This window comes from Eptatretus burgeri, chromosome 3, assembly GCF_056783735.1.
Source record: "Eptatretus burgeri isolate ZD-2024b chromosome 3, Ebu_testis_v1, whole genome shotgun sequence".
In the NCBI taxonomy this organism is placed as follows: Eukaryota; Metazoa; Chordata; class Myxini; order Myxiniformes; family Myxinidae; genus Eptatretus; species Eptatretus burgeri.
In genome coordinates, this window is record NC_140963.1 from 83,172,188 (window position 1) to 83,196,574 (window position 24,387).

Consider the following 24,387-nt stretch of genomic DNA (forward strand, 5'->3'; position numbering starts at 1 on the left):
CTCTTGTGTCACGTTTGCAGAACCATCTTCCTGAGACTGCTCAATCGCACCCTTCCCTCCAGGACTTCAAATAAGTGGTGCACCAGGATCTCATATTATCCCCCACCCCCAACCCATTGTATTTTCTACCCCCATCAATTACTTTTAAGCCAACTTTCTCACTTGAAGGTTATTGTGTTTCTTCCCCTCCTCTTTCCTCTTTTCCTATTCATTCATCCACCTCACTCATTGTATCCACCTGTCGCACCCACTGACCTGCTGTCAGTACATTGCATTTTTGTCTTCCGTCATCTAGATTTTCTTTTAACCTCAATCTTGCATATAAAAAAGAATAATAAGAAAAGGTAGTCAAATGTGCCACTGCATAAGACCTCCAAAATGCACCAGAAATCTGAAATCTCTATTTCCACAATTTTCCAGTGAGAATGTAACACTTCTTCCACTCTCATGCCTCCTCCACTTCGCAGGCCTTTCCTTTTTGCCCCAAAAGAGAGATTTAATTGTGTTTGAACAGCCACCGAGTGCTTTTTAAATGTGGCCGGATACTTCACCAGCACTTGGCGCTGTTGTTCGAAAGCCTGATTTGCGGCTCAATCGTGTGCCTTATGTGCATTCATCGTCCTTTTCAGCAGGATTTATGACTTGGATGTGGCCGGCCATTTATCCTCAGAGGGGAGAATTGCACCCTGGCTTGTGAGCCAAGTGCTGTGTCAATTTTCTGATTCACATGTTCCTTTAGTACTTGTGTGAGTTGCTGTCAAGAGCTGCTAATGACATCGTCTCACTCCTTACAAAATTTAAAGACTCCACGACTGGAAATAGTCCTGTTGTTCCAAGCTGGAGAAGAGAAGCTCCAGGAGGTTCCGCACTTACCAGGAGAAGCCGAGAAGGACATGTCCTGCTCGCTGTGCCAACACCGTCTCAACGTCGACATCTCCATCCCATTGGGATCATACTCTGTACAGAGCGTTGGTGCTGCTAAAGCAGTCTCCTTGACTATTGGGTACAATCCTGGACGGGTCGCCACTCCGACGCAGGATACTCGAATGACTCAGTCATCTCAGCAAGCTGGTACTCATTTTGCCGACCTCGGAAGGATGGCAGGCTGAGTCAACCCCCTGGTGAAATAATTCAGCGGGAAACGAGGCTTGAACTCAGGACCCTAGGATCCCAAGCCACCACCCTAACCACTGAGCCAACACCAGGCATGTCGACATCTCATTGAGCACAAATGAAACTGAGGAATTTCTGCATTGACATGAAGAGTTTTATTTCTGTAATCTTTGTGCAACATGTGAGCAAAACAAAAAATCGTTATTCTGCTCAAACAATCAAGTACTATAGCAATATAAAATTATGTGAGCTTCATTCCAACGTGGCTCGGACAAGGCAAAGTGTGATCTTAGACTCATTTACACCTGTCAGCGCCTAATAGGTTGCTTTGCTTAAGAAAAACGACGAATCACAAAAAACGTGAGTAAAGAAACAACGAAATTATTAATGTACACACATTTCTACAATGAACGCAAAGTATCCACTTCAAAACTCCTTTGATTTTCCTTCATATCTTGGATTCATTATAGTTGTCACTGCACTCTTATAAATAGGGTTTTCTCCCTGTAGGGGTAAAAACAACACAATATAATTTGTTATAATAAATAACAACAGAAACAACAATATAAACTGCTAATGGTGAAGAACATGCTCAAAGTTTGATCAAAACCCCCCACAAAACCCATAAGAATCAGATCTGCAAACATGCTCTGATAATAAACCTTCTCGTGTTTCAAACCCTCATGATGGGAAACATGTTTTGAACCGAACCAATATGTAAATAATATTGATATTGTGCAACCTGAAAAGAGCTGCTTGGTATTTACGAATAAAGCTGTTTTCATTTCTATTTGCGATCCCCAGGTTGAAAAAAAACATGAAAATATCCAATATATCATACTTGATGGAAATATTTATGACGTCATCAGTGCATCCTCTGGCAAAATGGAAAGCATACTTCATTTTTTGGTGGACTTTATGAAAGTTTTCACAGAAATTTATGTTAAAACTTTTACAACACAATGGTAATTTTACACTACTTTTTGACTTCACAGATACTTTCATTTTGGCGTTGATGACGTCATCATCGACAAACGATCTTAAGAGGTGCTTATTGTTAACAAGGAGCCAGAATTGCACAACTTTAGAACATACAATGTATAAACGTAAATATGTATAATCCAAGCCAATAACTGTGCCAAACCATCAATTGCTGTCAAGGTAATGACCAACAGGGGGCACCTGCCACACATCCACCCTCTTTCAACATCCATTAAACAGTTAAAGAGGTTTGTGAATTGGAGACGGGAAAGTGAATGTGAGTGTTCCGATGAAGGTGAAATTTTGGCTTTGTTGCATTCTGAAAGATGCAGAACCACCCACTGTGAAATGCAGTATCAGCTCCCACAATGCTACTCACAGTATCAGTCAGCCCAGAAGCTTTATACTGTTACGGTTCTAGGAACCGTACACGTACAACATACTGGTGTCCCAAGTCAGTTATGCCGTTAAGTATATGTGTAGACAGAATCCCTCCTTGTGTGTAGTGGGAAATCGAAGGGGTGCGTTGCGGTTTTTTTTTTTTAGTGTGGGTAATAAATCTTTATATCCCATCCTCCATTGCGATCCACGGTACCCGAGTGCTTGCAGCCTTCGGTTCGCTGGCAACAATGTACCACGGTCCACCTGTTGTCTCTGGAGGCTCGTTTTTCTGAGACAGAATCTTCGCTGTCGCAGTTCCTATTCGGCTTCTCCAAACGCTCCAACTCTTTCTTGACGAGTCCATACGCGTGGAGTGGGCTGGCCTCGCCATTGCCTCGCCGAGGCCCCGCCCAGAAAGGGCGGACCCATGGGAGCCCCGTCCAATCAGGGGGGACAGTGACGTCAGTTTTGACCAAGGCCCCGCCCCGCAGAGGGAGGTCTATAAACCATGACATCATCCTCAGTCTTGAGTTCTTTGGAGGTCGTTCGTTCTGTGCTTGGAGGCCAGAGTTGGTTGGAAAACGAAGGGGTTCCCGCTGCTTGGCTCCACTCACGTTTCGCCCCGACGGCCCGACTACTGGTCCCGGCCCACTCGAGCTCCTCCACGCACCCGAACTCCACACGGGCGGCTGTGGACCTGACTGCACGACTGTTGGCAGGTGCCGCACCATGGAGCATTCCTTTCCCCGAGACTCAGATACTCGAAAGAACTGCGACCTCAGCCCGCCTCCATCCCTGGCTGCAAAAGTCCTTTGCCTTCAACTGGGTTTATTTTGTCCGAGTGTGTGTCTGAGTGTGTGGCGCCAGTCTAATAAGTAGAAACTGTATAAGTGTTTTCGATCATTGTAAATCTTGCCTGTATAATTCGCATGTAAGTTTGCTCTGTGTCTTCTTTTGTTAAGTTGCTGTAAGTTGCTGTAAATTGTCGCACTACATCTTCTTTCTTTCTCCTGCATAACACCCCAATAAACCTGTTTCTGTGCCACATAAATTCCCCCGTTTATTATAAATAAATTATTGTAGAAATGTTCCCAGTTCGTTTCCGTCCTTTCTTTCATTGGTTCAGCATGGTTTGGATCTGAGTTTTAGCCGGGTCTTTGTTCCCGTTAATCTGCTCATCCGAGCCGGCACGGTTTTGGCGGTTCCGCTTGACTGCACCCGAACCGGAGTTGGTAGTCGGTAGTTGGAACTCTACCGCAGTCGGTAGAGTGACCTGGTTCGAGCAAGACGTGCCGAGGGCGTGGTTCCCTGGTAGACGACACCGCGTGGTTATTTCGGTAAATTGGTTCTCGACGAAAAGACCCTACGCTACGCGGTGGAGGTATTGGCGTCCACTGTCGGTTAAGCGACCTTCTGCCTCATGGAGTTATCCGAGAGGGACGGCCTACAATTCCGGAGAGTCCGGTGGGAATCGACGTAACTTTCCCCACCTCGTGGTCGTTCTCGCCACCGGACCTCCGGCCCGCAACAATGCTTATATATATATATATATATATATATATATATATATATATATATATATATATATATATATATATATATATATATATATATATATATATATATATATATATATATATATATATATATATATATCTCTTTAGAAAGACTCACCTACATCTCTCACCTGTGAATGGAGGGAATAGCCAATCAGCTCTCACTTAATCAACTAAACGCAGGTGGCTAGGATTATATAAACAATTGACCCCTCCCCCACTCCTCCAGCCGAAGAAGCTGCACAAAGCAACCTGAGAAGACCTATTGGTGAATGCTTTTGACGTTTGCACGTAGTGCATGCTTGGGAGCCTCATTGGTATGCATTGCTGTCTACGCTATCGCTGATGATTCGCCAATAAGTGATGAAACTGGTTCAGTAGCTGAGGGGGTGTATAGCATTGGGATTCTCATGTGTGTACTATGTGTGAACGTTTTTATAGTTGTTGAGGAACTCTGGGAATAGTTCGAAACAGCATTGCACTTACTTTGTGTAGGTCTTCTTGGGCTGCTTTATGCAGCTTCTTCGGTCGGAGGAGTGTGGGATGGGTCAATTGTATGTTTGTATATACATTGACCGTTTTTACAGCCATTTTTCCCTGCTGTGCAGGGGTTTGGCTTTTTGTGAGGCAATGTTTTATGGCCGGATGCCCTTCCTGACGCCAACCCTGGTCGCCTCTTACGACACACAGGGATATGGTACACCTATTCTAACCGGGGCATACACCGGGACCAGTACACTGGTACTCATTTCGCCGACCTCGGAAGGATGACAGGCTGAGTCAACCCCCTGGTGTTAATTCAGCAGCCAACGGGGTTTGAACTCAGGACACTGGGATCCCAAGCCGCCACCCTAACCACTAAGCCAACACCAGGCTTTTGTATATACATTCATATATATATATATATATATATATATACATATATTTTGGCCTGCTGTTTGGCTGTCCTTTATGCAAGCGCAAACCATTTAATCTGGAGCTACCAAGAAAGGAGTGTGTAGCGCACGGGATCTGCAACGACACTGCATTTGACTGTACCTGCAACATGAACAAATGTTGGATTTGGTGCAATTCCAGATTTTGATGCATTTTTTTCCAAAAATCGGTCCCGTCATTTTCTGCCACATCAGGTCCCGTCATGTTTGTAATGGTTGAAACAGGAGGTTAATGTGGCAATGTTTTTTTTTTTTTCAGTTTCTAAAATACCAACAACTTTACCATGTCACCAAGAAACAGGCAAGTTTGGGCATATCTGTATCAGCAGCCAGAAAGAAAAAACAAAGAAGCCCGAAAGCAGAAAAGCTCACAAGAAAGCTAATCACAAAATTAAGTTGACCGTGAACGACATGCAACAGCCAGAGCAACGGAAACATTGCAAGAAAGACATTCTCCTCAGAAAAAGCCTTTTATCTTAAACGTTATTTAATTTAAACTGGGGAAATAATGTGAAATTTATCCAAGGCAACACCAGGTACCTCAGCGAGTAAATTATAAGCCTTTCTGGCAAATTCAGTCCTTCCTGTACACCCCTTCACCCCAACAAAGGAATCAATCATTCTTTCCCCAAAGAGGAGGTGGGGAGGGACTGGCCTTGCCATGAAGGGCTCTAAATCCATGGAGTGTTTCACAGACTAAAACCATGCTGGCAGACTAAAACCATTTCACAGACTAAAACTTCAACACTCCAACTTACCCACAATATATATATATATATATATATATATATATATATATATATATATATATATATATATATATATATATATACATTTTGTTACGGTTCTCGGAACCGTGTGCATACAACATACAGTTGTCCCGAGTTAGTTATGCCATTAGTATACGTGCAGATAGACCCCTTCCTTGTGTGTAGTGGGAAGACACGTGGGTGCGTTGCGATTGGCTCGAGTTAGGATTAATAAATCCTTTTTCCCCTTTTATTTTATTCCCCCTTTTATATGATCCACGGTACCTTCATCTCACTTGCTACCCTCGTCTCGTCTCTTGAGCCCAAATCCCAACGGGCACTTTGGGCTGGACAAGCGCTTCCACCGTCTACCCGATGTCTACAGAGACTCGTTTTCTGAGGCACAATCCCGAGGTTCGTTATAGTAGCTGCGCCACCATTCACCTTCCCAAACCCAGACACGGCGGTGTGGGCGGTCCTTCCCAGTGTCTGGCCGAAACCTCGCCCAGAAAGGCGGACCACATGAAGGCCCGGTCCAATCGGGACAGACAATGATATCGGCTTCGCCATGGCTCCACCCCAAACTCCGTGATCTATAAAGTACGAACCAAGACCAAGCCTCTAATCTGGTCCTGCCTACTGCTCATCCCTCGCCTCTTTGGACTCCGCCAGACACGATTACCACATGTGCGGCGGTGGACCAAACTGCGCAGCTTTTGTCGGGTACCGCACCACGGAGCGAACCTTCCCTCAAAACGCTCAGGTACCAAAAACTGTGACCTCAACTCCCTCCCTTCCTGGCTGAAAAAGGTCCCCTTTTTCATTGGGTTTATTTTGTCTGAGTGTGTGAGAGTGTTGGCACCTGTCTGTTAGATAAGCCTGTGTAAGATCTTTATTGTTGTAATTATTGCTTTTATTAATCTCGCGTCAAGTCTGCACTGTGTCCGCTTTTCTAAGTTGCTTCTAAAATTGCCGCACCACACCTCTCACCTTTCCCCTGCATTACTTACCGAATAAACCTTTTTGTTGTGCCACATGCTTTTCCCCGCTTATTATTGTAAATAAATAATTGTAGAAATGTTCCCAGCTCGTCTTTATCTTTTCCTCCATTGATCCAGCATGGTTCTAATCTGAGTTTAGCTGGGTCTTTATTCCCAACAATCCGTTCCTTCTAGTTGGTACGTCCTTGGCAGTGTCGCTCGGCTGCATCCGATCCGGAAAGGTAGTCAGTAGTTGGTAGAGTGATCCGGTTTGGGCAAGACGTACCGAGGGCGTGGTTCCCCGGTAGTCGAAACTACGTGGTTAATTAGGTAACTTGATTCTAGACAGGAGGACCCTATGCCTCGCGGTTGAGGTATTGGCGTCCACTGTCGGTTAAGCAACCCGCCGCGTCACGGAATTATCTGTGAGCGACGGCCTACAATTCCGGGGAGTCTGGTGGGAATCGACATAGTTTCCCCCACCTAGTGGTTATTCTCCGCCAGACCCCCAGCCCACAACAATATATATGTATACACACACGTGTCCCACAGATTGCATCGTGTGTGTATGAGTGTGTGTATGTATGTATGTATGTATGTATAAAAAAAAATTATATATATATATGTCTCGTATACACAAGGTGTCCCATAGATTGTGTCCTGCTTAGAGGTACCCAGAGTGATTAAAAACAAGCACACATGTCCACCTTCTCTTTTTGTATTCAAAGTCGAGGCTCGTAGAAGAGCTGCAAGAGAAGGTGTGGGCTTGACATAGGTTCAGGTATTGTTGGGATATAATATCATGACTAAGGAAGAGTGGGGGGTGCCTAAGGGTTTGGCGAGCTGTCTGGGAGTGAAATCAATACACGTCTGGAGACATTTAGCAAAATTATCCTGAACTTTTGGACAAATTCCAGGGAATATGCTCTGAACAGCATTGGTGATGCAATCTCGTAGTTCTTCCAATGATTGTAGTTGTGTGGCATAAGCCCTCAAAAACCTTGATAAATTCACAAGAAAAAGAGCAATCAAGATTGCAGACCCTCTCCAGGACTTCTTTTGAGTGGTGTATTTTTATGTTTTAGGGTAAATCCAATATGGCTGCCAAACCATGTGACCTATGATATCATGTGTGAACCTTTTGTTCCTCATGGACAGTTGGTCATACGTGTAAAGTTTCACCTCAATTTGTTCAGCCACTTCAGAGAAGATTTTTGAATGTTTGAAAAAAAACAAAAAAACAATATGGCTGCCGAATCACATCATGAATTTATTTTCTGTGGACCATTTTATCCCGAGGTGACCCTCAAAATTTTCAAACTGATCGGATGTGGCGTTCTACATATGCAATTATGATGTCATAATGAGAGCACCCATGATGTCATAAAAAAAAATCACACCCATTCCCCATGAGGAGTTCTTGCTATTTGCCGAGTTTCAATTTTTTCCTTGGTGGGGTTTCAGAGATACAGTGGTCCAAAGTTTTTCTGTTCTTCCAATATGGCTGCCACACCACGTGACCTATGACTTCATAATTCTCATTAAAACATTCTACATGAGTAGTCGCACCAATAGTGAAAATTTCGTCTCAATCTGACAAGCAGTTGCAGAGCAAAACACGAAAGTTCTGTGCAAACAAACAAACAGACCCAAATGCAATACCTTCTCCTCTGGCGAGGGTAAAAAATCCAAAATCCTTGGCATAATCCTTGATAGACCCTCAATAAATGTCACAGGGAGTGAGGACTGGGTATCTTGGGGGTCAAGCAATGGGTCCCACTGTGACTGATGCATTTGTTGGGGAACATTGCATCAAGGAAATCATGGAAACTTTGTGAAAAATGTGGAGGAGTACCATCTTTTTGTAGGTAAGTTGAATGCAACCGATGTTTTGCCATAGTTGAAGTATCAAAAAGGTGGACAGGTTAGGTCGTGCTACTCTAACTGTTCCATATCAGTTTCAACTGAATAGTTGTGTGTGCTCAAGTTTTAATCAAGAAATTATAATGAATACCTCAAAAGACACCCTGTGTGTGTTTATTTATATATATATATATATATATATATATATATATATATATATATATATATATATATATATATATATATATATATATATATATATATATATATATATATATATATATATATATATATATATATATATATATATATATATATATATATATATATATATATATATATATAATATACTGTATGTGTGTATATATGTAGCCTGGTGTTGGCTTAGTGGTTAGGTTGGCGGCTTGGGATCCCAGGGTCCTGAGTTCAAGCCCTGTTGGCTGCTAAATTAACACCAGGGGGTTGACTCAGCCTCTCATCCTTCCAAGGTCGGCGAAGTGAGTACCAGTGTACTGGTCCCGGTGTATTCCCCGGTTAGAATAGGTCAGTGGTGTAGTTTACGTGATACACAGGTATACACCATATACCCACTAAGAAAGCTCCAGGATTTCCGTACACCCACTTACAACTGCGCAAGGATACGTAATGATATAGTTTTGTGACAGAACTTTCAGTTAATTGATTTTGTTCCCACATACTGGGTAGAGTATAACTGCAATAAAATAAGCCTTGCAGGGGAAGCCATCTACTTCATTCATGTCCATTCATAAAATTCATCCCCACTCCAGTGCGGTGCTGTTACAAAGTGTGAAACGCGGTGGCTCACTGGCTGTGACACGTGACCTAGACCTGACCTCACGCTCACGCACACCGACCAACGATGAACACGTGTTTGACAGTAGCTAGCGTTGCAAGTTTTTAATTAGCTAACATTATGAAAAGAAAGCAAACTACACTCTTTGAGTGTTTTCGTAAGCTGAAGTTACTGCCGCTTCGGATGACACTACAGAAACTACAGAAAAGGAGCAGCCTGATGCTAACGCTACACCTGGTAAGTGAAAGTCGCATACAAATTAGTTAATCTCTTTAAATAGAGGGGGGGATTGGCCAATGAATTATTGGTCTATCCTAAGGCAAGCTCAGGGAGGAGGGAAAACTACCTGAACATTTTGAGATATGTTTGGACGTTTTCGGAATTTGTATCGTCATTTTATGAGTGTTGAAAGAATTCGCGGCCCAGAGCGTCACGCCTAGGATAGTTGTAGGCCGCAACGGTTTGGGGCCCCTTTAGCGACCAAAATGGCTTCTTTCACCTTTATAAGTGATATCGCCGGATGCCTGACGTTGTTACCTGCATGATGATGTGTGTGTTGAATTTGTGTGACTTTGTGTTGTCGAGTTATGAGCGAATAAAGGACTTCGCGCCGCTGGCCTATTCAATTAACGTTAGGCCTTATGGCTGTGATGCAGTTTCACTCTACCGGCTCTCACAAACGAACGGAAAGATATTTTGGAATTGTGTTTTCAGATTTTGCAGTCGATAGCCATCGGCTAAATCCCAACGTAGAAAACCAGGTGAAAATCGGAGGATTTTTGGTATTTTGGCGACTAAAGCAGCTTTGGGTACTTTGAGAACAGGAAATAAAATGCACTGATTAATTCCCTTTAGCGGTGGTTAATGTAAATAATTTTTCATCGGTATTTGGAGGTAGGTGAGGTATTGACCTACGAAACGAGGGGTATCATTAGGTTGTCGGACTTGTGATGATTAAATTACAGAAAAAAAGGATTGTTGGCGGGCCGCGTACATTTCGGCGCCTCGCCATCGAAGGCAACGAAAAATTTTCAATCTGTTTTTGGATTTATCAGTATCTATAGGGTGGTAATGAGATTACCTCGAAAATCCGATTAAAAACGGCTTATGTTTTGCAGTTTACCCGCGGCTTGCATTTCGTAATGGGGAAAATAACATTCCGGAAGGAATTTCTCTTCCACCATCATCCGAATAATTTTTCTGTCGGCACGAGGACATAGAGGAAGGATCTTCTTCTTCTTTCGGCTAGCTCCCGTTAGGGGTCGCCACAGCGGATCAACCGTCTCCATTTCGCTCTATCCTCCACATCTTCCATTGACACTCCAACCACCCGCATGTCCGCCCTCACCGCATCCATGAACCTCTTCTTTGGCCTTCCTCTTCTCCTCTTGCCTAGCGGCTCCATCTTCAACATCCTTCTCCCGATATACTCCGCTTCCCTCCTGTGCACATGTCCAAACCATCTCAATCTCGCCTCTCTCTCTTTGTCTCCCAACCGTCCTACCTGCGCTGTCCCTCTAATATACTCATTTCTTATCCTGTCCATCCTCGTCACTCCCAACGAGAATCGCAGCATCTTTAACTCTGCCACCTCCAGCTCCGCTTCCTGTCTTTTTGTTAGCGCCACCGCCTCCAAACCATACAACATAGCTGGTCTCACTACCATCTTATATACTTTCCCCTTCACTCTTGCAGCTACCCTTCTGTCACAAATCACTCCTGCAACTCTTCTCCAGCCACTCCATCCTGCCTGCACTTTCTTTTTCACTTCTCTCCCACACTCTCCGTTACTTTGGACAGTTGATCCCAAGTATTTAAACTCATCCACCTTCCCCACCTCAACTCCTTGCAACCGCACCATACCACCACCCTCCCTCTCATATAAGCACATGTACTCCGTCTTACTCCGACTGACTATCATTCCCCTTCTCTCCAGTGCGTACCTCCACCTCTCAAGGCTCGCCTCAGCCTGCTCCCTACTCTCCCTACAGATCATGATGTCATCCACGAACATCATAGTCCATGGAGACTCCAGTCTGATCTCGTCCGTCAACCTGTCCATCACCATTGCAAACAGGAAAGGGCTCAGAGTCGATCCTTGGTGCAATCCCACTTTTACCTTAAACCGGTCCGTCATTCCTACTGCACACCTCACCGCTGTCACACTGTCCTCATACATATCCTGCACGATCCTCACATACTTCTCCACCACTCCCGACTTCCTCATACAATTCCACAACTCCTCTCTTGGCACCCTATCATAAGCTTTCTCTAAATCCACAAACACACAATGTAACTCCTTCTGGCCTTCCCTATACTTCTCCATCAACTTTCTCAAAACAAACATTGCATCAGTGGTGCTCTTTCCTGGCATAAACCCATATTGCTGCTCACAGATCATCACATCTCCTCTCAACCGAGCTTCCACTACTCTTTCCCACACCTTCATGGTGTGGCTTAACAACTTTATCCCTCTGTAATTTCCACAGCTCTGCACATCACCCTTATTCTTGAAAATCGGAACCAGTACACTTGATCTCCATTCCTCCGGCATCCTCTCACTTTCCAAGACTTTATTAAACAATCTGGTTAACAACCCCACTGCCATCTCTCCTAAGCACTTCCATGCCTCCACTGGTATACCATCTGGGCCAACCGACTTTCCGCTTTTCATCTTCTTCATAGCAGTCCTCACTTCATCCTTACTGATCCACCCCACTTCCAGATTCACTATCTCCACCTCTTCCAACTCTCTCTCTCTCTCTCTCTCTCTCTCTCTCTCTCTCTCTCTCTCTCTCTCTCTCTCTCTCTCTCTCTCTCTCTCTCTCTCTCTCTCTCTCTCTCTCTCTCTCTCTCTCTCTCTCTCTCTCTCTCTCTCTCTCTCTCTCTCTCTCATTTTCTTCATTCAGCAGCTCCTCAAAGTACTCCATCCACCTTCTCAACACACTCTCCTCGCTCGTCAGCACATTCCCATTTGCGTCCTTTATCACCTGAACCTGCAGCACATCCTTCCCAGCTCGGTCCCTCTGTCTTGCCAATCGGTATAAATCCTTTTCCCCTTCTTTTGTATCCAACTTCTCATACAGCTCGTCATATGCCTTTTCCCTGGCCTTTGCCACCTCTCTTTTTGCCTTTCGCCGCCACTCCTTGTACTCCTGCATACTTTCTTCATCTCTCTGACTATCCCACTTCCTTTTCGCCAACCCCTTCTTCCTTATACTTTCCTGTACTTCCTCGTTCCACCACCAAGTCTCCTTATCTTCCTTCCTCTGTCCAGATGTCACACCAAGTACCTTCCTAGCTATCTCCCTCACCACTTCTGCTGTAGTTGCCCAATCATCCCACCCATCTTTACCACCATCCAACGCCTGTCTCACCTCCTCCCTAAATTTCACGCAACAGTCTTCCTCCTTCAGCTTCCACCATCTGGTCCTTGGTTCAGCCCTCACTCTCTTCCTCAACCTCACCTCTAAAGTCATCCTACAGACCACCAATCGATGCTGTCGAGCTACACTCTCCCCTGCCACCACCTTACAGTAACTAATCTCTTTCAGGTTGCATCTCCTGCTTAAGATGTAATCCACCTGTGTGTGCTTTAATCCACCTGTGAGGACATAGAGGAAGGATAGACTGACAAAATAAGGAGTTCCACTAAGCTCTGTGACTTGCAATGATTAAATTAGAGATTTTAAAGGCAGCGGTGGAAAAATATGCAAATTCACTCAAACGGCTCTGACGAACGAACGGAAAGTTATTTTTGAATTCTGTTTTCGGATTTTTATATATATATATATATATATATATATATATATATATATATATATATATATATATATATATATATATATATATATATATATTTTTTTTTTTTTTCCAGGTCCAGGCAATAATATTCTCAGTTCGCTGTGAACCATTGATTGGCCCATGAAGATGACTATTATGCCTAGTGTGCTATTGCCTTCCCTTGAGTTTGGCTTAGGCCTATGCCTCATCCTCATAGTGCTATTGTTCACACCATAGCTCATTATTTAAAAAAAAAAAGAAAATTCATCCAATTTAGTGCTTAACTTCAATGCTGAAGACTCGTGCACTTGAAGCTGGTGATTACATGCAAACTGGCCGCACAAAGCAATCTTGGAAGTGTCAACATTGGGGGTTCTGACACCTTATGCATTCAGACTATTCCAGTCTCCAACAGTTCCATCGGCGTGCAAAAACGAGCGACTCCCCTCCTGTGGATTAATATTGATCTGAAGAGAAAAATCCGCCACAAGAAAACGTGTGTGCGTGTTTGTGTGTGGGTCCAGTAATCAACAGAATACAATGCTATGATCACACTGTATCTCCTTGTTCCTTTCTAGATGAGAACTCCTGGCCAGCCTTGTGGACTGAGAGTCAGGCTATGGAATTTAAAAACCAGCATCCTTGGTTAGAATGGAGGAACAGAAAGTTAGGTAAATATCAGCCAACGTGCAAATCTGCGGTATAAACAATTGGAATTCATAAAGTTGATTTCTACGTGCAAATGGAAGGATAGTTAACTCAAGGTACAGTTCTACAAAAATCGTAGAACACATAGCAAAAGAAATGCAGAAGAAAATTGTTAACAGCATTGTGTCTTCTTCAAGCAAGTTGTCTGTTTTCATTGACGAGGCTACATCTCTCAGCCACAAATCTGCCATGACTGTAAATGTGAAAGCCTCTATAGATGGAGCTACTCCGGAATTTGTGTTTCTGGAGCTGGTTGAGCTAGAAAGCCAAAAGGCAGAGGGTATAGAGGAAGCCATATTGAGCTGTTTGGACGCTGCAGGCTTCAGTGAAGAGTGGCTTCAAAAGAACTGGATCTCATTTGTTTCTGATGGAGCCAATGTCATGTTAGGCAAGAATTCTGGTGTGGCAACCAGGTTGACTTCAAGGTACCCTAACCTCTTCACATGGCACTGCATGAACCACCATTTAGAACTGGCTTTATCTGATGCTGTGGATGAGGTTCAGTCAATCAACCACTTCAAAGCATTCATGGAGAAGATCCACAATCTCTACAGTCAGTCCAATATAAATTCACGTGAACTTCTGGAAGCAGCACGAGAAGTGGGCTCACGAGTCAAGAAAATTGTCAGAGTTTTAAATACGCGATGGGTGGCCAGCAGCTTCAGTGCTGTTAAGGCTGTGTGGAGATCATATGAAGCACTCAACAGATACTTTGAAAATGCTGCGGGAGACCAAACAAGAAACAGCAAAGAGAGGCAAACTTACAGAGGTGTGGCACATCGTATGCAAAGCAAGGAATTTCTGTGTGACCTTGGACTCGTGTACAATGTACTGTCGGAACTTGCAAACCTGTCTCATCAACTCCAGGCCCATTCAATCACACTATTGAGAGCAGAACAGCTTCTGAAGCACACCATCCGATTGCTGGCATCATTCAAAGACTGTCCAGGAGAGATGTCGGAGGTGGCATTAAAAGCAAAGGCTTCGGGACATTTTGGATCGGTTTCCCTGGAGTCAAATGGAAAGCTCACATCAATCAATGCAAAGCAATTCCTACAAAGTCTGATCAACAATATGGAGAAGTTCCTCTCATTTGAAAGTGAAATGCTTCTTGATCTCAGCATTCTGGACACAAGCAACTGGCCATCAACACCTGGCATAGTCACGGTGAGTGAGTCATGGTGAGTCATGAGTGAAACGACTGTGCAGGCGGTTCAATCTTTGTGAAGACCAAGCAGTTAATGGTATGAGAGATTTCCTTGAGTACCCACACAGTGAGCCTGAAAGCCTAAAACCTCTCATACGATGCATGCAGACCATCCCTTGCAACACGGCTGCGTGTGAAAGGAGTTTCAGTCGAATGAACAATGTATGCATGGACAAGAGATCTACATTGTCGTTGTCCAATGTAAGTAATTTGATGACGATCAGCATCCATGGGCCCCCTGTAAGTCTTTTTGAGCCAAGGAAGTATGTCACAACATGGTTGAGAAGCCATTGCTCTGCCATACAAGCAAGGAGGCAAAGAACACCTCAGATGCCTGAGTACAAACATATTTGGAAAGTTTTGTCGACTACCAAGCTAGTTACCCCACCCCCATGAAGATTATGCGACTCGATTTAGCAATAGTCTCATGCTCTTCTTGATCCTTATTAACCTCCGCCATCGAAGGTGGACAGAGGTTACTGTTTTCACCCCTGTCTGTTTGTTTGTTTGTGAACAGTATTACGGAAAAATTCCTTGACGGATTTCGACGAAACTTGGTGGGGAGGATTAGGTATGGTCCAAGGATCATGCCATTAGATTTTGGACTTGGTCCAAAGTACAATATGGCCACTATGGCAACCATTTTGAAAAAATATTTGAATTTTTGTTTTTGCATTTCTACATGTTTTAAGTGATTTCCAACCCCCCCCCCAAAAAAAAATTGTTAGAGAAAAAGAAACAGAAAATTTTGCAACTTTTTTTTCAACAAAATTTCGATTTTTTTTTTGCATTTCTGCATGTTATAAGTGATTTCCAACAAAAAAAACATGCCAAAATTATAATTGCGGCTGATTTTGTAACTTCAGGTGGATATACCCACGTAAAATCAATTCCTGTCTCAAGGAATCTAGTTATGACGAATGAATTGAGGATGTAAAAGTTAAAAGTAAAAGGGAAAGTTGCAAACTATAACTCTGTGAGCACTGTTGACTTCAAATTGAATGAATAGGATATCAGGTTCACTTGAGTGACCTAGCAGTATTGGCGGCGGAGGTTTTGCACTCTCCCGAGTGCTCCCCCTCTAGTTTTGAATATGAATAGACGTTGATTTTCAAGATCACTGACTGACATTTTATCTTTGAACTAATCACAAATATAATGTTAATATTTTTGTAACCTTAATTTATATTACTTTCACAATCCATCCCTTCTTGGCTTCATAGATGTATGACTATATACATTACACCTTACCAGAATTTTTAATATTGATATTTTGAAACTCTGCATGTTTGCATACAATTGATGTTGTGCCCTTTTTATGGACTTTTTAATAGAAGATGATGTTAATATTTATGTCATATAGTGTCATATTTTTTTTTCTTTGTAAAACTTGCCGCAATTCGGTTTTCAACTGCAATGGCAAGTGAATGAATAAATGAATGGTTTGAAAGACAAGTGAACATACTGTTTTAATTCGTATCCTCCAGCCATGGAAAATCACTAGGGATCACTAAACGGTAGAAAATCAGTCCAAAGCGTTTAAATCTTCCCAGCTGTAAATGTCATTAGCTGTTATAGTCTGTGTTGCTATAATTTGTTGATAACACATACCCAGTCTTGTAGAATGCTCTCAATTGTGTGTGGATGCATGTAGTGTATGTGTTAGTGCCGTGGTGCTTATGGGGTGTCGCTCCGGCACAGATGTGGCGAAGGCAGGGAGGGATTCGGGGATCATCACAGTATACTCACTACAAAAACCTAGACTCCACCACTGGAATAGGTGTACCATATCCCTGTGTGTCGTAAGAGGCGACCAGGGTTGGCGTCAGGAAGGGCATCCGGCCATAAAACATTGCCTTAAGAAAAAGCCCAACCCCTGCACAGCAGGGAAAAATGGCTGTAAAAACAGTCATTATATATATATATATATATATATATATATATATATATATATATATATATATATATATATATATATATATATATATATATATATACACACATACATACATATATATAAAAACTGAAACGCAAAAGAAACTTACCGCTTGTTTGAAATGTAATAAAATTGTAACAGTTCAAAATAAAACAAACCAACAATTGCTAATTGAAACATTAGCATTTTATTGATGATATGTCAAGTTTTTGACCAAGAAACACCATCTCATAAGTTTGTTCTACAGTACAGAACAGCACAGGGTGCAATGTCAGTCCCCTTTCAATAGCATATGTGGCCACCATTGTTTTGGATACAGGCAGTGCATCGTCGGCGCATACTGCCTACCAGTCTTTGGATGGATTGCTGCTGGATTCTGTCCCACTCAGTCCTCAATGTCTGAAGCCATCTGACTTAGGACCATCTGCCTGTCCTGCCTTGCAGTGGTAACTCTTGGCCTCCCTGATCGAGGTCTGTCATCCTCAGAGTTGTGGAGGGTGTCTCTGTCCACCAGGGCCGATATCGTCTGGTGTGAACAGCCAAGGTGACGTGCCACCTCACGGTAGCTCAATCCGCCTTGCAGTATGCCCAAGGCACACTGCCGTTGATCCCTTGACAATCGTGGCATGTTGATCGAAATGCCCATTTTGCACTGGCCTTTTTAAAGCCAATATCAACACATCACGTGCAGCTCAATAAAATCATCCCGTACCCCTTTGCTAATCACTGACAGTCAAAAGGGCTGTTCAACAGCTGTGCCATGAAGTGACCATCACCATGAAGCTGTGCTATCAACAGTGAAGGTTCAAGTGACCATCCGTGACCGTTTTGTCTGACAGTGAGGACACTATTGTCCACAAATAAGTTCACACATTTACTACATGCAGTGTTATTGTTGATATTTGGAGGTTTAAAAGGTGTTAAGTTTCTTTTGCGTTTCAGTGTATATGTATGTATATATATATATATATATATATATCTTTTTATAGCTATATATATATATATATATATATATATATATATATATATATATAGCTATATATATATATATATATATATATATATATATATATATATATATATATATATATATATATATCTTTTTATAGCTATATATATATATATATATATATATATATATATATATATATATATCTTTTATATATATATATATATATATATATATATATATATATATATATATATATATATATATATCTTTTTATATATATATATATATATATATATATATATATATATATATATATATATATATATATATATATATATATATATATATATATATATATATACTAAGCTTGCACACTAAAAACTCGGCTCACCGTCACACGATCCCTATGAAATTGCTGTGGCACTTAGCGGACATGCCGACAATGTTTGGGAAGTCTTGGCGTTCCATAGTACCACTTGCATTTTGCACAATGCGTATTTTTGTCATACCCCGTGTACGGTCTGTCGTCTGCTACCAGCTATGTTGTACTGCTATCCCGTGCATGTGCATGGGATAATATATATATATATATATATATATATATATATATATATATATATATATATATATATATATATATATATATAGATATATGTTGTTGTGGTTGACGAAATTCGCAAACCACCATTCAGGTCCCTTTGGTGAGATATATGTGTAGTTAGTCCAAACCCGTTGTTTAGAGGGAATAAATGTCATTCATTCGGGCTGCGACCCTTCAGGATAGCCGTTTTTCTTTTACTATCTTTATTTTGGACCAGCCGCCATTACTACCACCACAACCACCACCAACCACGTCTCAACAGCCATCACACAACAACCACAAACCGCAACGCCGCTTCACAACAACAGCCGCGACCCTTGCCGTCACATCTCGCTCTCGCAACCATCGCATCACCGCCATTCCCGCGCCGCTTGTGGGCGCCGATCCTGGACTCGTGCAGGGCGCGCACCGAGCAGCGGGTGCAAAAACACCAGCCTTTCCGAAGAAATGGGATCAAAAACGATTCACGCCCACTTCTGTTCCGTCCTATCAGCGAGCGTGGGGCGATTTGGCCCTGCCTCCAGGTGCGTCGGAGTATAATCGCAATATGCAGATTCGCAGATCAAAAATCATTCACGCCCACTTTTCCTCTGTCCAATGGGGAGCCAGCCAGAGGTGAAGGGTCGAAGGTGAAGGAGCGAAGCCCCGGGGGCTATAAAGGGCCACGTTCGCTCGCCGAAAAGGCAGTCAGTCAAGGAGAGTTGAGAAGAGTGGAGAGTTGTGGCGGCGGTGAAGGCAGTCGAGAGGGCGCTCGTGTCAAAGTCGGGGAGCTGCGGAGAGGGGAGGCCGGTAACGCGACCGAGGTCGCGGTGGAGACGCTCGTCACGGGACCCAAGCCAGCGAGATATCCTCATTCCCCCGAGCATCAACAACCCCCTCCTGTTTCCCCCCGCGCTGAGATAGTGTGAGAAGGGGGCCCCGTTCCCACCCCATTTCCAGGCAGTGCCAGCGAGGCCCGCGGAGTCGGGGCGCCACCGCCATTTTGCGGCTCATCACCAGACGGGTAGGCTCGACGCGGTCTCGGCCCCAGGCCCGTCTGCCCCCCTCATCGTTGAGGGTGGTCCCTTTTTCTTTTGCTTTGAGTATATGTGTTGTCGGCGCCGTCTGTGAAGTAAAACTGCATAAGTGTTGCCGTGTGTTCGGTAGTCGGTAGTAGATCTGCATTGTGTTTCTCTTTTACATTTGCTTTTTGTGCAGAATTGTCGTGTCACTTTTACATTTGCTTTTTGCGCAGAATTGCCGTGTCACTTTTACATTTGCTTTTGGTGTATAATTGTATATGTGTGCTTTCCGTTTGCCGCGGAATAAATGTGCTTTATGTTGAACTGTTTTCCCGTTTCGCTTCGTCTTTTCTCTAATTGAATCTCCATCTTACTTCACGTAAAGGGTTGGTCGTGGGCTAAATACGCCCAATAATTAATCGAACCGTCGAGGTTGACGATAACACCGCTCGGTTATCCCGATAGTATGGAACGGGTCGCTTAAAGTGGCCCGTGTCCGAAGTCGACCTGCGGCGAGGTGCGATCGCCCGGTCTCCCCTCCGTGTGGGTACTTAGGTAGGTCGAATTTGGCGAGCAACCCTATCCAACGCGGGGGGGGGGGGGGCGATTGGCACGATCGTGGTGAGGCCGAAAGGCCCACCCGTGACTAGTTCCCGGCGTTAGTCCGAGAGGGTCACGACGGGATTGTCCGTCCGGTGGGCGACGTGCCACGATTCGAGTTACGTGGCCGTCCGCACGCCGGCGGGCGCGAATCCGCAACAATATATATATATATATGCTAAATAGAAATAAATTCCTGCGTGGGGCTCATGTCAAAAAATTCCTGACTCAATCCGTGATTAAAACCCAAGGACGTCACCGTGGCAACAGCCTACACAGAGGACAAGCATATATACATACAGAATGTCCCTCCTTTTAAAGGACAAGTATCTATTGTTACGGTTGTGGGGGGGGTGGAATGAAGGAATTTCATTGGGAATTTAGAATTGAATCGAGTTGTTTGGTCTATGGACGTGTAGGAGACATCTCAATGTAATGAAGTGGGGAAACTGTGAGCTCAAGTGTTACGTGCCACCACATGAGGGGTGTTGCAGTGTTAATTACATAGGGATTAAGGACAATGTCCCCCAGTATTTGATTGCCTGCTGTATAGCCTGGTATTGTCTTAGTGGTTAGGGTGGTGGCTTGGGATCCTAGGGTCCTGAGTTCAAGCCCCGTCGGCTGCTGAATTAATACACCAGGGGGTTGACTCAGCCTCTCATCCTTCCGAGGTTGGTGAAATGAGTACCAGTTCCAGTGTGTCGATTGGTAGAGGGGCACTGCATCAGTGACATAGTCGTGCTTCAAGAAATGATAGCTACCCTGACAGCTAAGCTGCCATACGACCACCACCATTGCCTGCTGTGAACTATTCCTACGTTTTTGCATTTCCTAGTCAACCATGAAGGAGTTGAATTTTTATAACCAAAACCACGATAACAAACAAGAAAAATGTGCCGAGGGGGGCAGAGGCCCAGCCTTCCCGGGTTTCATACTCGCAGGCCATACCCCAGAGGAGGAGTTTGGTTCAGCTTAACCTCTAAGAAGAAGGGTTGGTTGTGCAGTAATCGAGAGAGATGGAGAGCGCACACATGAGGGGAGTGTGAAGATGGGTTGAATGCAGAGTAAAAGGATGCATGTGGTCGAAAGACGAGAATGTAGCTAGGAGATGGCGTAAAAGATCAGGGCACGATGAAATGGATTTCCTTTGATGCATGAAGAAGACTGCACGGTTATCATATTCATGCTGAGGTGATTTTGGCTCGTGTGGTGAAGCAAGATGCTGGCCTTTGGCTCTTGGTTGTGTCATGAGAAACGTACCCCGAGCCTCGTGTATGTAACTAAAGGGGACGGAAACCATTCTGAAAAGCAGCGGGTCAGTGAGGACGATCAATGCACGAGAAAGCTGCACGGGGTCTCTGAACCTTGATGTTGAATCCCACTCACAAATTGCCTGACGTACGTTCGTCCCGCTGTGAGAGAGTGGCCAGGCACCATTTTTGAGGGCACGTTTGCACATGCCTGAGGAAGCGCAACAATTGCACGTTCTATAGACCATCTCTGGCCAAAGCAAAGTGCCGGAATAAAGGAAGGATTGCTTTCTTTTCTTTTGTGTTCCCCTTGTCTGTGTGGAGGTGCCTCAATTGCATTTAGATTTAGTTTACCTCACGTTTGTCTTTCATCTCTCTATAATTCCAGCAATGTGTGTGTGTCTGTGTGTCTGTGACCGCTGTTTCTCGACAACCACTGGTCCGATATAATTGAAACTTGCCAGGTTTATTGCTGGGGACCTGAGTATGTGCCTTTTCAAGGTTTGATATTAATTGGACCAGTGATTCCCAAGTTATGGCCATTTATTTACCAAACCAATGACAAGACACATTGCTGCGGCCATTTATTTACCAAACCAATGACAGGATACGTTGCTGCGTAGGCGTGGCCAATGGGGAAAGGGCGCCTTAGTTACCGTGGTATAGGTGTGGCAATGGTCAATGGCAGTGAATGTCATGGCAAGCAAAGACGGGGAGGTAAACTTGATTTTAATTTGGATTTTAATTAACTCTGTGTGTGTAAGTATCACAGCAGTTGTTACTTCAATGCAAGCGATAATTCGTGGAATGCATGTGAACATTCCGTACGGGCATGCACTACTTCCGGATGGTGATGACTTACTGTATTCTAATAATTTCTCGATTTCTTTTGCGCATTTATAGATAAACACAATGCCCCAATCCAGTCGTCATTTACGAGAGCGAAGGAACGGACTGTGTGGTTGTTTGAAAGTTTTTTTTTGTTTTTTTTGCACGTATGGCCACGCACGTGCGACCACGCACGTACGGGCACGTACTAGTTATTACAATTTGAATTATTGTCATTGCACATATTTGATGATTGTTATTAAATTATTATTTGTTCTATTTCATTTGCTTGTGTCTGTGTATCTGGTGTGGATCGAGTAAAACCCCTGTGCTGTGCTACCATCCTGGTGAAGCGCGGAGCATTTCTTTCCCCCACGTGCATTAATCTCCGACAGTCTCGGCTGTAACCCTCCAAGGGAGAATTTTAGCCATCCACCCAGGTGGGGGCTAAACCCCCTGGACAGGACAATATATATATATATATATATATATATATATATATATATATGTATATATATATATATATATATATATATATATATATATATATATATATATATATATATATATATATATATGTATCACAGAAACATACCAAATATGCACATTAGCCCTCCACGTGAAAAATACGAGAGTCGATGTAAAACCAAAAAAGTCTCCATGCTTGAAAACCCATCACAAGGAAAAGCAAAAAGAATAAAGAATCATGAAATGTACAATATGAAAGGAAGTGAAAGCATGCAGTGGTAAAGATAATGAAGGAGAAAGGATGGATACGAACAGAGTAGATCAAAGATGTGTCGCTTTCGATCCAAAAGTAGGATTCTTGAAACTATTTATTGGACTCCGGTATATTGGATTGTCTTGCTGCACATGGAATGGGAAAAAACGAGGAAACATTTAGCAAGCAATGGAAGGAATGGTTTGTTGGCAATGACTGAAGAAGTACACAAACAAAGAAGAACTGTTTCCTTACATGGCTCATTATATTGAGTATGTATATCCAGGACTTCATAAGAAACCTCCATTCATGCAACTCTGGTACAATAATGCTGATAAGTGAATCGCTAATGGACCAAAGTCTTTAATCCCAGTCCCTGAGATCCTCTAGATCCTCCATGCTGTGGCCTTAATGACATAAATGGTAAAGTTCAAAGAGCCTTGGACATTTGGATGTGAATCTGAGAATAATGAAAGCCAATTTACATTTTGACTCGACATGTGAATTAGAATGTCCTCTGCTTTTGTCCACCTAGAACTATCAATCCAGTGGAAACTGATTCACAATTTGCTGAATTTATTGGAAGCAAGGCCTTCTTATCAAAAGTTGTGTCAAACCGATTATTTATTTGCGATATTCTTTGCAAGTTCTCCTGCATTGTAAAGGGGGCACAGGACTGCGTGGTGCGGTTCTCACCGTGTCCCATTTGGCATTGAGGCGGTCCTTCTCAAACTTTGCAAACTCACGACGGTCATGTAGGATCATCAGCAGCTTCCAGATAAGTAGCAGCGCCAGTCCGATGAACACAATACCAGCAACAACTCCGGCGATGATGGCAAGGATATTTGGCTCCTCCGGACATTCTGCTCACTCCATCAAATCAGCTGTGGCTCAAAGTTTGGAACTTAAAAGAAATGTCATTTGGATAGCATGTGTGATGGCACACCAAGAGAGGCAAGTGAGCATCTGCCTTGAAATATATGAATGGGCACTAACAGCAACCATCTGCTTATCTAACAACATCAGAATTTTGACTTTGCTTTCACATGATTGGAAACAACCAAACTTTCCACATGGTTTGCCTTAAATTTCAGCACAAACTTTAAAGACTGTCTAAAATTGGTACCAACATTGGTGGAACCATGTGTGAACATCCGTACAAATACATTTTCTGGTTAATCGGTCACCCACCTCGTTTGCTTTGCACAAACACTTGGGGAATTCGACCCTCATACGTGTAGTTGAAGTAGAACCAGCAGTAATTCTCGTCCTTCACTTTGCACGTGCTCTCCTGCCTTTCAATTTGCTCCACTTTGGTCACATTAAACTCACATGTGGAGCAAGACTCCTTCTGAGGCCCGGTCCCAAAGGCTCGGCACTCCGCACAGTCCCTGTGCCCAAAGGAATAACAGTATTGCACTATTCATT

At 43.3% G+C, this 24,387-nt stretch overlaps 1 protein-coding gene across 5 annotated transcripts in view; it reads right to left on the reverse strand.

The window, feature by feature from the left end:
- Nucleotides 1-1,245: 1,245 nt before the first annotated feature.
- Nucleotides 1,246-24,387, reverse strand: part of LOC147030326 (integrin beta-1-like) — a 74,370-nt gene continuing 51,228 nt past the window's right edge. For 4 of the 5 annotated variants that reach the window (XM_085874256.1, XM_085874258.1, XM_085874257.1 and 1 more), the window contains exons 14-17: nucleotides 24,151-24,350; nucleotides 23,656-23,822; nucleotides 23,020-23,105; nucleotides 1,246-1,617 (exon numbers count right to left, since the gene is read on the reverse strand). In XM_085874256.1, coding sequence (XP_085730382.1) covers nucleotides 23,028-23,105; nucleotides 23,656-23,822; nucleotides 24,151-24,350 — 445 coding nt within the window. In that variant the 3' untranslated portion in view covers nucleotides 1,246-1,617; nucleotides 23,020-23,027. The remainder of the gene's footprint in view (nucleotides 1,618-23,019; nucleotides 23,106-23,655; nucleotides 23,823-24,150; nucleotides 24,351-24,387) is intronic. The other variant, XM_085874255.1, reaches the window with a different exon arrangement.